At 42.7% G+C, this 16,713-nt stretch overlaps 1 protein-coding gene across 1 annotated transcript; it reads left to right on the top strand.

Moving 5' to 3' along the window:
* Positions 1-321: 321 nt before the first annotated feature.
* Positions 322-14,759, top strand: CTSC (cathepsin C). The gene is made up of 7 exons (XM_030461138.1): positions 322-575; positions 1,765-1,910; positions 8,611-8,777; positions 9,198-9,353; positions 9,589-9,704; positions 12,738-12,869; positions 13,606-14,759. Exons 1-7 carry the CDS (start codon positions 410-412, stop codon positions 14,106-14,108), a joined length of 1,386 nt encoding a protein of 461 aa, XP_030316998.1. The 5' UTR covers positions 322-409; the 3' UTR covers positions 14,109-14,759.
* The last annotated feature ends 1,954 nt before the right edge of the window (positions 14,760-16,713 follow it).

Below are 16,713 nucleotides of genomic sequence, written 5' to 3' on the forward strand. Positions count from 1 at the left end.
ATCCTCTTTGGGAAGGTGGGTGCCCTTTGGTAGTGGGTGCCCTTTGGAGGAGAGGTCCCATTTGTGAAGGACACAGTCTGGGGAGAAGGGCACCCTGTGGGAAGAAGGGCACGCCCTGGTTGAACGCCACCCTTGCCAGACGGGTGAGGACCCAGCCCCTCTACCCTCCGGGGGAGCACCGCCTTCCACAGCGGAGAGAACGCCCAGCCTGCTGGGCACACAAACACGCCCCGACCTCCTCCCCAACCCCAGGCCCCGCAGCCCAGCTCTGAATCCCAGTGGGGCAGGCTCGGAGGCCCAGCCCCTCCCGGCGCTGCCGTCCCGGGGCGGGCCCGGGCTCGGGGGCGGGGAGGCCGCGGCGCCCGGGCCCATTTCATCGGCGGCGGCGGAGGGCGGCAGGAGCGGTGCGATGGAGGGGAAGCATCTGTGGGCTGCGGCGCTGGCGGTGGTGCTGGTGCTGACCCCGGCGCTGCGGGCTGACACGCCGGCTAATTGCTCCTTCGCCGACCTTTTGGGCACCTGGGAGCTCCGCGTCTGGCGGGGCGGCGGCCGCCACGGCAACTGCTCCCAGGAGGGTGAGACTGCGGCGGCCTTGCCGCGTTACCCTTCCTCCTCGGAGCCCCAGGGTTGGGCCCGCCTCGCTGGGGAGGTGGGGGAACCCTGTGATCCTGAGGGAAGAGTGCGGTGGGGAGGAGGGGGTTGGGCTGCTCCGTGCCCTGAGGCCCTAAAACCGAATCAGACAGCGGGGAAGCGGCCGCATGGCTGGGCCACGGCGGCCCCGCACCTGCCGGTCAGACCCGTGGTGCTGCCTGTCGGGCCGGTCTTCAGGCGAAAAACAGGTTAATTTGAGTTAAACAGCGTCCAACACCCGAGTTAGTCTTGCTCTCGGTGACTGCTGTGAGCAGCCACGTTACTCTTCCACTTCAGTTTTTATGTTGGTTTTTTTTGCTTGTTTACTTTGCGATTTCGACTAAGGTAGGCCTGGCACCACTGGGTCACGCCGGTTCATTTCTTCCTCACAGCTCACAGGTACACTCCTCCTCCTCCTCAGCTCAGCCTGTCCTGACCGGTTGGTCCCAGAGCAGAACGTGGTTCTGCTGCTGGGTGACATGGGGCCTGCTCCTGGCAAGCCACTGGCTGCAAGAGCTTTGTTGCCTGGGGAGCCTGGCACCATCAGGAGAAATAGAGATACCACTTCTCTTGAGGGGATAATAGTGGGGAATTAACACTCAATTATTGTATCCAATATTATTTAAAGCAATAGTTGATACTTCACTTTTTTTGAAATTATCTGGTTTTTCATCTGACAAGGCACGTGGCAGTAGGAGCAGTGGAAGTGAGTGGTGGAAGGAGTCAAGGGTGCTGGTGTGAAGCAGCATGGGGAGGCTGGTGCCTCATCCCACGTTTAAGGGGAAGATTTGTCACTGCAGACTGCCTGGGTGATGCAGCACACTAGTCCTGTGTATTATCTGTATCGAGAATTATGTTTGGATAAGCTGATGTTTCCCAGTAACAGCTCTTTGGTGCTGCTGCTAATTAATGTGCAAATGCTTTCTAGCAGTAGTAAAAAAGGGCATGTAGTCCACTGGCAGGTAAGTGAAGGCCCTGAAGAGTGTTTGCTTGATGTGATTTTTGGAGAAGACTGTATTCAATGTGTGTATTTGAGCGTCTCTTGGAATAAAACAAATGATACAACATTCTTTGTACTAACTTGTTTTTCTCTTCCAAGAAATAATTATGCAATAATGTTTGTATTTCTTACAGGACCTGTGGAAAAAAAGGTGCTTGTGAGTCTTCAGAAGTTAGATGTGGCTCAGGATAGTCTGGGCAACTATGGTTTCTTCACATTGATTTACAATCAAGGCTTTGAAATTGTGATGAATGACTACAAGTGGTTTGCATTTTTTAAGGTGAGTTTACTTGGTGTGCCTTGCATCACTGACTGTTGCTAAAATGGTCTATAGTTAGGCTTCTTTTTAGTGCTTGAGGGGACACTGTGAGGCGGTTGTTAGCTCTTGGTGATCTTTGGCTCGTAAGGTTTGCCTGGTTATACAGAACTCTGTTAATGTAAGAAAATGGTTATATTGAGAAGTAGTGCCCAGTTCAGTTACCCTCTAATTTTGCTTCTGTAAAGGGAACAACAGATAAGCAAGATGCAAGCATAGTGGCCAAGAAGTACAAGGAAATACAACAGCACTTAGTAAATGCATTTTTATGCAACTAGTTGACTTTGTTAGGCAACTTTCAATGATGTCTGTCTGCAAAACTGTTATTTACATCTGTATTCACTGGGGACTGGGGTGGAAGAAGTGGTTCTTAGGACCTGCTTGACCTTGTGACACATTTAGATATGCCTGTCTCTTTATTTTTGGTCTAGTAAATACTGCATTACATATGAAATCAAAGTACAACATCTCTATAGTATATTTAGTATAAACTAAAAATGTTGGGGTTTTTTTTCTATGAAAAGCAGCTAGTGCTCTTTTAGGACCTAATTCCATCACCACCTACTGTAAAGATTCTAGGGAGCAAGCAATATACTGTGCCTGATGCATGCTTCAGAGGTTTTTAAGGAATGATTGCCTATTGTGTAAATTACTCCTACCACTTGTACCTGAAAGTAACATCAGCATAGCAGACTTAATTTTCTTAGTATTGGTCATAATATAGAAGTCCTTGGAGTAGAATGAATGCTAGTTGACAAGGGCTGTTGAGAATGGGAAAAGTCATTTGGCAGGTTCACTTTGGAATTCAGGGAACAGAAGAATTACCTTTGCTGGCAGTCTCTTGCTTTACAGCAAGAAGATAAAGAACTAAGAGTTTAATATGAGGTAATTTGCTGTTGGTTTTGCTACTTGGTAAAATTACTTAGTTTCACTCTGAAATAACCTTCCAATGTGAACACAGTTCTGGAATTACCACTTGATTGTGGAATATCTTTTTGGTTCATGGAACAGCCAAATGGCGTAAGGGCTTGCACATCTCCTGCCATGCTTATGAGTTGGGGTTTGTCAGGAAAGTATTCACTGCTTCAAGGATGCTCTTGAGTTTCACATTGTGTTTATGTTGCACAAAAGCTAAATTACGTGGCTCAAACCCCATCATGGTGACAAGGCAGATAAAGCAATTTGATTTACCTACTATGGTGCTTTAACACTTTGCTCATATTCTGTCATTGAAGAGGGAGGATGGAATTGCTAGTTGCTATGCTGCTAGAACTGCAGTATTTGAGGCCGTGCAGGACTTGATGCATTTCAAGCATAGAAATGCAACTGGTGCTACTTGAACTTGCAGGATATTTTTGCTTAATGCTAAAGAAGGAAGTTACTAATTACTAATGAGTGTGCTGTGGGCTTGTCTAAATGGCAGCTTTATCAGTGCTACTGTACTGTATGGATATAGACACAACCTTTTTGATGCATGTTTCAGTAAGCTTTTAATATTCTTTAGTTTCTGAGGCTTACTAAAAAGCAAGGGACTGGTAGGGCCCTGTTGCCGTTACAAGTTACTTGTTTTTTCACCTAGGTACTGTGGGGAAATTACTTCCTGCACCAGAGGTGTGGATTGGGTGATGTTATTAGTGTACTTTTTTTACTTAGTTTGCTGAAATAGCTTAAGTAAAGAAGCTCTAACAGTGTTTTATTTCTAACTGTTGTTGTACATAGGCTTGTCCCTCAGGGCTTTCCAAGTTAAATGCAGTATTCTACTGCATCATAGTCTACTGTTTCTCTCAAGCTCTAGTTATTCTGCCTGGTGCTGGCTTGTAGCACTAAATAACTTGTTTGTTTTATGGCAGTGCTTCTTTAAAATGTGCTGCTGAAACATCTGTATACTGAACTTGGATGCGTAGTACACTGGCTCTTGGCAGAAGCTTGAGTATGTGCTTCTGCTGGATGACACAAGGAAGCTGTAGGGCTATGCATGACATAAGGCTTTAAAGATTTTTTTTTTTCCCTCGGGGGATGGCTAAAGAAATAGGAACAGCATAAAAAAAACCCACTAGTGTGAGGCTGAAAGGAAAGTTTAGGCTAACTTGTTTCAGTTATTTGATATCTTCTTAGTACTTATTTGTTGTTAACCACTTTGAAGGGAGACAGTCTTGTAAGGTTGTCACTGTTTGCCCTTTAAGATAAGTAGTAGTACTGAGTTTTGAGATGTTCTCTAGGAAAAAAACAGAAGTCTGGCTTGTTTTATTATTTAAAAAAATAGCACCACTTTGGCAAAAGGAAGTAAATAGATTATAGAATATTTCACTACTCAAGTTACTGATCTTTTCCAGACTGACTTGGTGACAGATTTGCCACATCTTTTCCTGTCTTCTCCAGCATACCCAAATTTGGCTAAAAACCAGTACTTCTGTTCCAAAATAACAAGCCTAAACAAATATCAATAGTTCATGTTTAAATTTCTGAATATTAAAAAAAAAATCTGAATGCATTTTATTTAGTTTTGCTGAAATAAGTGTTAGAGCTGCTAATGCTATTTAATCATCCTGCAGATCAACTGACAGTTAATTTTTGACCTGTCTTCTAAAAAAGCATGTGAATTTTGCTTTCCTAAAGTGTAAATCTAAAATCCTAAATCTCTGAATGCAGAATGTTCTGTAAGGGAAAGGAAATGCTTCTCTAGTTACTTGCTGGTAGAAAAAACCGCAGACATTTATTCTGATAGTATAATCTATATTTTTGTACAGTAGGATACTACAGGTCTATGATCCTGTCCTATTTAAAAATGCATAGGCACACTTGTAAATTTGATGTCAAATGAGTGGTTTCCACCAGGATAAATGTATAAGATGGTCCTGGCTCCTGAAACTCAGTGTTGATTTGTTGTCTGAATATTGCTTAAATTGAGAACAATAGATGTAAATGAGGATGGCAGTGTGTAGATGTAGCACTGCTGAATCCTGGTTAAAATGCTGTGTAAAAGGTCTCCATCCTTTCTTCTTAGGGGAATTAAAAATTTAAATTTCATTGTTTAAAGCTTTCTTTTTTCCAGGACCATAATTGAATATTTAATTATTTTGTCATAATGACCAACACAGTAAGACTTTACAAAAAGTATGCTGTACCAAAAAGCTTACTGAGGTTCAGATATCTAACAGCAAGCCTTGAAATTCAGGTACACAAAGCCTTTTAAGATTGATGTTGGAGGTGCTTGGCTGAATTTGGGCATTAAGAAAAGTAATTTGTCAGAATTGAGAAAAATATGCATTTGAAATAGAGCTGAAACTTAATATTTTCAAACCTCAGAATTTGAACTGTGGATATAGTTTACAGGAGTTTATAGTTACAGGAGGTTTTTCTGATTTCAGATCAGAGGATGGAATTAGTTAATGCTGCAGCTAGGAATATTCACTCATGAAATTATAGCATGTGGCATGTCTGCAGTGGTCTTTTTTAACTTAAAAATGAAACCCCTCTTCTTAAGTCTGCAGAGACAATGCATGCAGCAGTTATCCAGCAGTTGCTGGTGGTCACAGCTGTGTGGCTGTTGTGCTACATGAAGGGTGCTGTTCTGTGATATCTCTGAAGGATGAGTTCTGCAGATATGCCCAGTACTGTGCTGGCAGCTTTGGGTTTTGTATTGTCATTTGTATCCACCTGAGTCGGGTGGTCCATAAAATGGTGCCACACCCCTCTGTGACTGGTGGTTGGGCAGGCTTGTCTGTGTTAGGTTCCCTAAAACTGTCAGATTTACTAGACCTAACCTTTCAGAGCCCTTCTCTGGTCACAATAGGAAATCCTGCATGTGTCCCTTCTGATAGTAAGCAGTGGGTGTAATTTGCATGGCACCAATGACTCTGCTATGCATTTAAGTTCCTCTGTGTTCCACTGGGGAGTTAACTAGCTTGTAGATACAAAGCATAAGTTTTTAAAGGTTTCTCCACCACTTTTTGACATCAGTAGCTCCCAGTTATATGCTGGGGGATGGCCAGGAAGGAGATTGAAACTTTACAGGTATATATGAATTTTCTAGCTGAAAATGGCTCTTGGAGTTAAAATTCCATTTATCTGCATTGGCTATTGATGAGCTGTGTTCTTCATGTCCCCTTTTTAAAACCATATTGGTGGTAGCTTACAGTCTGCAAGCCTACAAAAAGGTAGTGACAGAGAACTTGAATAGTTAAATTTTAGGCTCCTACACAGAGTTTGAAATTGGCTTTTGTCTCCTGTTTATCTTGAGGTGTTGCCACTGACTGTCTTCTCATCTTCTTCCTGGTTTATTAATGTTTGAACTGAAAGAACAGTATAGTAATCTTGCTAAATTCACTTTCCTGAAAAATTAAGTTGCAAAAATTGTTTGAATACTATGCTGATTTTCTGACTGTATTTTTAAAAAAACAATAATACTCATCTCCAGAAAAAGGAGAGGAATTTCTAGGAGAGGGGAAGAAAAGCAAATTGTTTTAATTTGGTAGTTAGGTTATTGCCTTTTCCAGAAAGATAAATCCCAAATCTGTTCCATTTGTTTTGATTCACTATAACTCTCTCTGGTAGGCAGGGATCTGATTGTTTCAGGAAGAAGGCCTTTTCCTTGAGTATTCTATAAGTATTTAGATTAAAGGTGTATACTTGCCAAGGATGATTGTGTTTGGTCTTGCTTTAATCTGCAGCAGTTTTTTATATAGAAAAGATAGGCAGCTATTAATTTACATTATCATCCAGAGCCAAATAAAGTGCTGTCACAGTTATTTACTGATGTGAAGGCAGTAACTTGTTGGGTTTGGTAATATATGGATTTCTAGCAATACATATGTGAAGAGGGTATTTCTCAAAAGTTCTCTTTGGGAACTTACTCTTGTGATTTGGCAAAGTGTAATTATTTCCCAAATTGCACGGTCTTGAGCAGTCAAGATAGACTGGATAGAACTGGGTAACCATTCAGCATTCTGTCCCCATCCTCCTCTGGACAGCAAATGTACTTCCTTGTGAGACAGTCAAGGGTGTAGATGTGATGCCTCTGCAACTTCCAAACTGGGGACAAGCCAAGTCCTGTTCTAAGAGAAATAACTTTGAACTTTATCTCTCTGAGTGACTTAATTGTTTTGTGATATAATCTTCTTCAGATTATCCACAGAGCCTTGACATAGTCACAAACCTCCCAGTCTCCTTACTTTTATTTACTATATTGAGTCATTTCCAGCACTGTAACCCACCACCCTCTTCAGTGAAGAGGCCAAGCAAGCATTTTGTTGAAATATAGCCACAAAATCTCTGTACTTTTATACTTTATACTGAAACTTCTATTAGGATGGGACTTGGCAATGTAATCTTGGACTAGGAAACTTAGATTCATTGAGTCGTTTGGGTTGAAAGGGACCTTAAAAAAACATCTGGTTCCAACCCCCCTGCACCGGCAGGTACACCTCTCACTAGACCAGTCTCTATCCAACTTGGCTTTGAATGCTTTCAGGGAGAGGGCAGCCACAACTTCCCTGGGCAACCAGGTCCAATGTCTCACCACCCTCACAGGAAAGAACTTTTTCCTAATGTCTAAATGTGCCCTCTGCAAGTTTTAAACCATTGTTCCTTGTCCTCTCAGTATACACCTGTGTAAAAAGCTCTGCCTCAGCTTTTTCTGTAGTGCCCCATCAGGTACTGGAAAGCCACCATAAAGTCACATTGGAGCCTTCTCCAGGTTGATCAACCCCAACTTCCTCAGCCTGTCTTCGTAGTGAAAGTGCTCCAACCCTCTGATAATTTTTGTGGCTCCCTTCTGGACATGCTCAAGTATTCCAGGTGGGGTCTCAAGAGCAGAGTAGAGGGGGGAAATCGCCTGCCTCAGCTGTCTGTTTGTGCTCCTTCTGATGCAGCCTAGGACCTGGTTGGTTTCCTGGGCTGCAAGTGCCCATCAATGGCTCTTGTTAAGCTTCTAGTCCACTTCCATCTGCAAATCCTTCTCCTCAGGGCTGTCCTGAATCCTTTCTCCTCCTAAACTGTATTCATGCATGGGATTGCCTTGACCAAGGTGCAGAACCTTGCACTTGGCCTTGCAAACTTGGATTCCAGTAAAGTAATTTGTGTTATTAGAAGAGTCAAGTTAAAAGTTTTGTTGCAAGGGGTTTTCAGGCTCCTGTGAAGCCTGCTTAATTTTGAGAGGGACATTCTGCTGTTGAAGAATTCCTAATCCAGGAAATTTATACTGCTGGGCAAAGTGTTAGTGCTAACTGTTATATGACAGTACATTTTACTAGTTTATTACTTCTGTGGTAAAGCAAAGACTTGTGTCTGAATAAGGATGTATTAAGACTTTGGACCTGAAACTTAAGTAACATTCCCCTCACTGCCAGCTTCAAATGAGTTGCTCTTAATGGATCATCATGTCTTAGTGTCTCATTTTGATAGTTCAGGTGAAATTTTTTCTTGATACTCGTAACTCCACAGCTCAAACTTAAAGCTGTTGCTAAAAGTGCAAATCACAATTTGTTTGTCTTCCTTGAGCAGTTTGCTATAAAGTTTCTTTATTGCACTTTGCCTGGTGCTTTTTTTGTTTTGAAATCAAACATGATACTGGTTGGTCTGGAATATGTCGGGCCACTTCTGGGTGGGTAGGAAGTGCTGCTTTGCTAACATGCATCTACTCAACACAAGCATAACCTCTTCACAGTACAAAAAGGAAGGCCAGAATGTAACCAGCTACTGTAATGAGACTCTACCTGGGTGGGTACATGATGTACTTGGCCACAATTGGGCTTGTTTCCGTGGGCAGAAGATTTCTTCATCTCCCTCTGATGTCCACATAAATGAGCTACCTGTCCAGAAGGTCAGAGGAAGGTAAGCAACAGATGACCTTTTACTGGAATAAAACATTTGGTACTATGCTTCATGTATCAGCTAAAACCATATGGACAAATTCTGTTACTGAGGGCAAAGCTGATGCCAGTGATAATGTTGGAAATAAACCTGAATGCACAAAAACAGAGGAGGGTGTGCTGGTCACATCACACAGTTCCCCCTTCAGTCTTCGGTGAAGCCCAATGACAAAACTAATACTTCTAAAGATGATTATTATATAGTTGGCCTGTTTCAAATTTCAGAAACTTTGCTTTGATCCAATAATTACATGTTTCTCTATCAGTACCTGTCAGAACCCACTTCCAGAGTTAGCATTGCTCCCATATTCAGTTTAGAGAGCACCTTGGCTTTTCAGTACAATTCTTTCTTACCATTTTATTTGATTGCTTTTGTTCGCAGACTTTCAAGCAGGCGTTATGTACACAATGTTGATTTTGTAAATGCTATCAATGCTCACCAGAGGTCCTGGAGAGCAACAAGATACAAGGAGTATGAGTACTTCTCACTGGAGGAACTAACTAGAAGAGCTGGAGGTCTCCATTCCAGAGCTCCAAGGTACTTGTGGATAGTTCATCAAACAGTTTCCCCAGGGTGGGATTTGAGCATGCATTCTGCTGAAGTGTAATCTCTTCTAATTGACACCCACTCAGTTTGGATGGACACTATTTCAGATTACTTACTGTGAAGTAAGTGCAACTAGTAGAAGCCAGAAGATGACAGCTGAGGGCTATGTGATTGTTTCCTCACATAGAGTGTGATAATTTACTCAGAAGCATTTTCTTCTCTTTAGACCAAAGCCTGCACCCCTGACTCCCGAGTTACTCAAAAAAGTTTCAAACTTGCCAGACTCTTGGGACTGGAGAAATGTGAATGGTGTCAATTATGTCAGCCCTGTTCGGAATCAAGGTAAAAAATAAATTCTTCTTAATTCAAGGTTCTAGAGCTTCTCTGTAATTTGCTGTTAACAAGAATGTTTTGTCCAGTGTCATGCAGTTGACAAATTGCACCTTTACTATCAATAATCTATGGTAAATGGGTGGAGTCTTGGCTGAGAACACTGTCAAAACAGAAGGTGGTAACTGGCTTACTGAAACAGCAAAGTGTCTTTGCAGAGGTGAGAGCAAATTACCACAGTAATGGCATAAAGCCATCTGTCAGGCTTTGTCCAAACAGTCTTAGTCATGTCTGCACACTGCCACTGCACTGGTCTACATTTAATTCTTTCTGTCACTCCTGCTGATGGCAAATTATCATGCAGCTTTAATGAATAAACCCATGAAAATTGTTTTGCCTCAATCTTATCACCCCAGTAGCTTTAGAAGTTACTTAAATGGGTATGTGCAAGAAGAGGTGTCAGTCACTAAAAAAATTCTGGATGCTAATTTACGTGTGCTGGTAGCATCTGGTTGCAGCTTTGAAGGGTAGGGAACATAAAATTAGCATGATGTAGAGGAGATCACTTAATTCACTGGTCCAGTTAAGTTCTGCCAAATTTGTCCATCTGGACTCCTAGTAGCACAAGAAGTAGAGGAAAACTTCTAGGAGTGCTGGCTCAGAAGCTGACACACTGCTTCACTGAAAGGTGGCAGTAGGAAATGGTACAGTCCTGGGGAGGTGTGTGTACCTGTGCTTTCTTGTGGTGTGAACTGTGGATATCCCAAGGCCTCTTTCACCTTATGAACAATTGAACACTCAGTCCCACACTTCCCTTTCTCCATTGTGTTGCTTCATTGTTTCTCTAAATCAGGGCTAGTCTGTAGCTTCCAGCAGTAAAGCTGTCTCTGCTTTTCCTGTAATCTGAGAATCCATGCTGAGTATGTTAAATGTCTGTGGAATATACATTCTGCTCCATTAAATAAGAGTTTTTGCTTTCAGGCATTCAAAAGATAAAAAAAACCCACAAATACAAAACCTCCAAACAATGATTTTGTGCAAAATAGCACTAACACACAAATTAAGTCTTGCTTAAGGTATGTTGTATGGTTTTCTGAGGCACTGGATATCAATGCTTCATTAAAAAGGCAGTATTAGAAAGTCTTAGTTGTATTGCCATTAAGATTATTAGATGACTCATTAAAAAATGCCATAAGGGAGAGAAGGCTGCAAGCAGGAAGATGCCAGTTGTCTGGTGCATGCAGAGTGAATTGTACTAATTACAAGATCATGGCTTTCCAGATTTTGTGTGCTTGTGTAATATCTGTTCTTTACCTAAGGAGAAGAAATACAGCACCTGGAGCAGACAAGAATTACAGGGGATGTGTGCTTTTTCTGTTGAGTAGTTTGAGGTATGGTAGGGTTCATGCAGTTGTCTTGGACTGCAGTATTTACAGTGTCAGAAGTTTTATGAAAGTCTAGGCAGACAACAATCACAGCCTTTCCCTCATTCAGTAAGCAAGTCACCTTGTCACAGAAGGAGGTCATAGTAGGGTGAGTGGAATCTGATGTGGCTAAAGCTTTAACTGACTCTGAAAGATAATTTGTGGGAAGTCTGGCTAAACTACTTTTGCAGCTGTGTTGGCTCACTGCTGATACAGCATGGCTGTCATTTTATGGGCCTCCCAAATACCACTGTAGTAGCAGGAGAGAAACTTAATAACCACCCCAGCAGATTTCAGAATTAAAAGGTTGTGTTAATTGTATTTCTTACATTTTTGCACACAAAATGCAGCAAAGTGTTCTGCAGAATGGCCCGTCTTGGATGCCCTGAGGGTACAATGAGTGGGAGGCACCTTTCATTGCTTCACTTTGCCCTGCTGGGCAAAGACTGTTCATGTTTAGTCTGATTTTGCCCCTTCAGAGATATGTCTAGCTGGGTGAAGGTGCAATTTCATGAAGTCTTGCTTTTGTAATAGCTGTACTTTCATACACCTACACAGTTCAAAGAAAGTATTTTGCTTTGTTCCTCAAGCCTCCTTCCTTTTCATAGCTCTGCAACATTTGAATTTCCTACTGCAGGAAACAAGAGGAAATTGGGCACCTTGGTGACAATCAGTAGATAAAATAAGACTGTTACTTTGATGAAGTCCTTGCTTGTGATGCCTGTCACTCCACCTCCAAAGGTTTTAATGTATTGCAGGAAGCTCCTAGAGAGTGAAGGGACCTAAAACTACAAATGGTACTAACTTTGATAAAAGTGTAAGGAGACTTAACTCTCTGCCAGGAAACAGAAGGAAAATTAAGGTGCCTATGAAAAACTAGCATAAAAATTACGTACACTTGGGAAAGGGAGCTGCGATGGATCCACCGTGTCAAACCTGCTTGTTATACCACTAGAATCTCAAGGCAGTTATTTTAGGGGTAACTCTTAAGTTCGATTATTTTTTTCAACTTGAAATTAAAGCATTAAAACTGTTGATACTCCTCCCTGAAAGTGTTTTAAGACCAGACTGGATGGGGTCTTGAGCAACCTGGCTTAGCAGAAGGAATCCCTGGCACTGGAAGGGCTTGGAATTAGATGATTTTTAAGGTCCCTTCAACCCTAGCCATTGTGTGATTCTATGATACATTGAAATAATCTAAACCAATTTTGTCAGTATTCACTTAAACTAGTTCATTGTCTGTTAAGATATGTGCTCCATAAAAGGTTATAGTCTGAGGCAGTAGGCTATGAGCTTTCTCAGTCCTGTAGGCTTATTCTGAAAGAAAAGCATTGCTCTTAAATACACTATTGCAAAACACTGAAGAGCAAGATATTCTCTTACTCCTGAATAAGTAAGAGAATTCAAAAGTGTTCCTTCAAAAGTTGTTAGAACTGGTTTTTGAATTGCATACATAAAAGTGAAATGTGTATTTAAAACTTTTGCTCTATCAATGTTCAACTTCTGATTCCTGTCTGATAGCTTTTCACTGTTTTCAGTGGACTCTAGCAATAGTTGTACCTGAATGCAGGTGACTTGCCTCGTTTATGCCCGACTCTCTTCCTGGTTCCTTTTTCTTCAGGCCCATGTGGCAGCTGTTATGCATTTTCCTCCATGGGCATGCTGGAAGCAAGAATCCGTATCCTCACAAACAACACTCAGAAGCCAATCTTTAGTCCTCAGCAAGCTGTATCCTGCAGCCAGTATTCTCAGGGTAAGTACACAGGCTTATACAAAGGTAGCTTTTAGTAATTATAATGCTGCAGAAGGAGATGGTATATTGAAAACTTACATGCTTTCCCTTTCACTCACATTTTGGGTATTTTCATACAATATCTGGTAGGTTATACTTTATAGTACTTCTTTTTTGAAATATTGCAGAACATACTGCATTTGTCAGCTCACCTTACTGTAGGAATAGGATTGAACCAGGAGTTGGTAGCCAGGATTTTACTGGCTTTCAGGTCAACCTACCTACGAGGTAAGGAATATCTAAGGAGTAGGGCTAAAAATATAGCTAAATTGCAAGGCACACCTAGAAAGAGTGCAAACTAATATCCTCCCAAAAGCATACTCATGGGGAGGAGAAGCATATGAAGAGATGAAGATGAAAAAAAGCAATGACTGAAGCTTTCCAAAGGATAATACCTGTGTTAGGACAGATTGTTTTACTGCAGGTAACTGAACTGCTATTCCTGATGTGGATTGTCAGGAGCAATCAAATGGGGAGGTGGTTCATACATTACTGCTCCCAGGATAGCTTCCAGAGATGTGATTTTTGTCTCGTGTCTTTCAGAAAGCTAGCTATACCTAACTCGAGCATTACTACTACATGGGTCACTGCAGTTTGTGTTCAATACTGTATCTAAAAGTATTCCAAAAGTTCTGAGTAGGAGAGTCCCATACCTCAAATAACTCTCCAAGGGAATAAGTACTTCTTTTTTGTTTAGGTTGTGATGGTGGCTTCCCATACCTCATTGCTGGAAAGTATGCCCAAGACTTTGGTGTGGTGGAAGAGGATTGCTTCCCTTACACAGCCCAAGATTCTCCATGCACTTTTAAACGCAGCTGTTACCACTACTACACTTCTGAGTACCATTATGTTGGTGGTTTCTATGGAGGCTGCAATGAAGCACTGATGAAACTTGAGCTTGTTCTGCATGGGCCAATGGCTGTTGCCTTTGAGGTTTATAATGATTTCATGCATTATAAAGAGGGGATCTACCATCACACTGGGTTGCAGGATGACTTCAATCCTTTTGAACTGACCAATCATGCTGTCTTGCTGGTGGGCTATGGTACAGAGCCAGAAAGTGGTGAGAAGTTCTGGATTGTGAAGAACAGCTGGGGCACCTCATGGGGAGAAAATGGTTACTTCAGAATCCGCCGTGGCACTGATGAATGTGCAATTGAAAGCATTGCAGTGGCTGCAGCTCCTATTCCAAAACTATAAATGCAGAGGTCTTCATCTAATGCCTGGTCCCCAACCATAAGAACATACTGATTGGTAGAGACTGCAGTTAAAATCTGTCCCCTCGCTTCAACAGGGGAGCTTTGAAATTTTCCAGAAGAGAGCAAATAGTTTCCCTAGGTGAGAGCATCAACACTGTGAGCTCTGCTCTGTGCACTGAAGGTTTCCTCTCGAGTCTCAGAGCAGATAACCCAGAATGCAGTGATTGTTTTGGTATCAGTGGTGATAGCTTTTCATCACTGGGTATACATCTTCAGTCACCAATTCAATTTTCTTCCACGGGCAATTTTGAACTTCAGATCTCAGAGGGGAGGCACCTGCCAAGATAATCTGTAACCACTCAGAAAGGACACTGTAGTGCCTTACTTCTCAGATATCAAGTCACTGGAATTTAGAATATAAGTGTGCATTGGGGAGGGAATAGGCAATTGTGCTGATTAAAAGGGAATTTTAAAGCTCTTAAGTGGCCTGTATAAACTGTATGTCAAACCGTATGACAATAAAAATCAATTCCTGTATTGTAGGCTGTTACTAAATGTTCCAGTCCTGGGTTTCGTTGGTGTGCTTTGCAATTGATGATCTCAGAGTTCAATAAAAATTACCCACTCCTCACACAGAAGGAGTTTGTACTTGTGGAAGTAGTGGGTACTTTATTTCAGTGGCCTGTTTTAAGTTTTGAGCTTCCTGTCAAGAACTTTTTATTTAGCAGGGTCTAAACTGGTGGGAGAGGGGGATGAGAGGGGAGAGGAACTAGGAACCACCCAGCTGAGGCCAGGGTTCTCACAGCAGCATCCTGTAAAGATGTTCAGGGCTAGTAGTCCTTCCTATGTACTGTACAATTCATTAAGTAAATTGGCTAATTCCCTAGTAATCCTGGCTAAGTTCTTTGCTAAGCTGTTGTCCTGTTCCTTTCAAATATACAAGGTGGAAAAACAGTTGAGGGGAAGGTTTGCAATACTTGGAATTATCCAGTTCTTTCTAGATGAACTTTGCTGCAAATCAGTACTTGGTTAATTCAGCACTGGCCTTTGCTGTCCTTCACTTAAGTAAATAGGAGTAAGTTAAAGAAGAGTTCTGGTTTCATGGGTAGAAGGTGACTTCTTTTTTAATCTTCAGTTAAAATAATGTGACCAAGGTAGTTTTTTTAATATATGAAATAGTCTTAAGAATTTTATTTTCCAGGATGTAGGGAAATTAAGAAAACAGAAAAATTGAATGGTAGTCTCTAATCATAATAACTTAGGGAAAACTCCCTTTTACTTCAGTAGCAGAATTTCACAAGAACTGCTTGGCTGTAGTGTGCTCAAATTAAGGGGCAAGGAGAATCACAGAATCATAGAATTGGCTGGATTGGAAGGGACCTCTGAGATCATCAAGTCCAACCCTTGATCCACTACCGCTGCAGTTACTAGACCATGGCACTGAGTGCCACATCCAGTGTCTTTTTAAATATCTCCAGGGATGGAGAATCCACTACTTCCCTGGGCAGCCCGTTCCAATGCCTGATCACCCTCTCCATAAAGAAATTCTTTCTAATATCTAACCTATACTTCCCCTGGCACAACTTGAGACCATGCCCTCTTGTCTTGCTGAGAGTTGCCTGGGAAAAGAGCCCAACCCCCACCTGGCTCCAGCCTCCTTTCAGGTAGTTGTATAGAGCGATGAGGTCTCCTCTCAGCCTTCTCTTCTCCAGCCTGAACAGCCCCAGCTCCCTCAGCCTCTCCTCATAGGATCTGTGCTCGAGTTCCTTCACCAGCCTGGTTGCCCTCCTTTGGACCTGCTCCAGGACCTCGATATCCTTCCTGAACTGAAGGGCCCAGAGCTGGACACAGGACTCGAGGTGTGGCCTCACCAGGGCTGAGTACAGGGGCAGAATCACTTCCTTGGACCTGCTGGCCATGCTGTTCCTGATACAGGCCAGGATGCCATTGGCCTTCTTGGCCACCTGGGCACACTGCTGGCTCATGTTCAGCTTCCTGTCAATCCAGACTCCCAGGTCCCTTTCTGCCTGGCTGCTCTCCAGCCACTCCGTGCCCAGCCTGTAGCGCTGCATGGGGTTGTTGTGGCCAAAGTGCAGGACCCGGCACTTGGCCTTGTTGAACCTCATCCCGTTGGAATCAGCCCAACTCTCCAGTCTGTCCAGGTCTCTGCAGAGCCCTCCTGCCTTCCAGCTGATTGACACTTCCCTCTAGCTTAGTGTCATCTGCAAATCTGCTGCTGATGGACTCAATCCCCTCATCTAAATCATCAATGAAGATTATTAAACAGAACTGGGCCCAACACTGATCCCTGGGGGACACCGCTAGTGACCGGCCGCCAACTGGATGCAGCACCATTCAGCACCACTCTCTGGGCCCGGCCCTCCAGCCAGTTCTTAACCCAGCACAGGGTGCTCCTGTCCAAGCTGTGGGCAGACAGCTTTTTCAGGAGGATGCTGTGGGAGACGGTGTCAAAGGCCTTGCTGAAGTCCAGGTAGACCACATCCACAGCCTTCCCCTCATCCACCAGGCGGGTCACCTGATCATAAAAGGAGATCAGGTTGGTCAGATAGGACCTGCCCTTCCTAAACCGTGCTGGCTGGGTCTAA

This window comes from Calypte anna, chromosome 1 (genome assembly GCF_003957555.1).
Source record: "Calypte anna isolate BGI_N300 chromosome 1, bCalAnn1_v1.p, whole genome shotgun sequence".
In the NCBI taxonomy this organism is placed as follows: domain Eukaryota; kingdom Metazoa; phylum Chordata; class Aves; order Apodiformes; family Trochilidae; genus Calypte; species Calypte anna.

What these genes read in the sequence shown, in the direction of transcription:
- CTSC (XM_030461138.1), top strand. Translation starts at nt 410, where the DNA reads ATGGAGGGGAAGCATCTGTGGGCTGCGGCGCTGGCGGTGGTGCTGGTG. An exon ending in CTCCATTCCAGAGCTCCAAG is followed by an intron (nt 9,354 to 9,588) that starts GTACTTGTGGAT and finishes TCTTCTCTTTAG; the next exon opens with ACCAAAGCCTGCACCCCTGA. An exon ending in CTGCAGCCAGTATTCTCAGG is followed by an intron (nt 12,870 to 13,605) that starts GTAAGTACACAG and finishes TTTTTTGTTTAG; the next exon opens with GTTGTGATGGTGGCTTCCCA.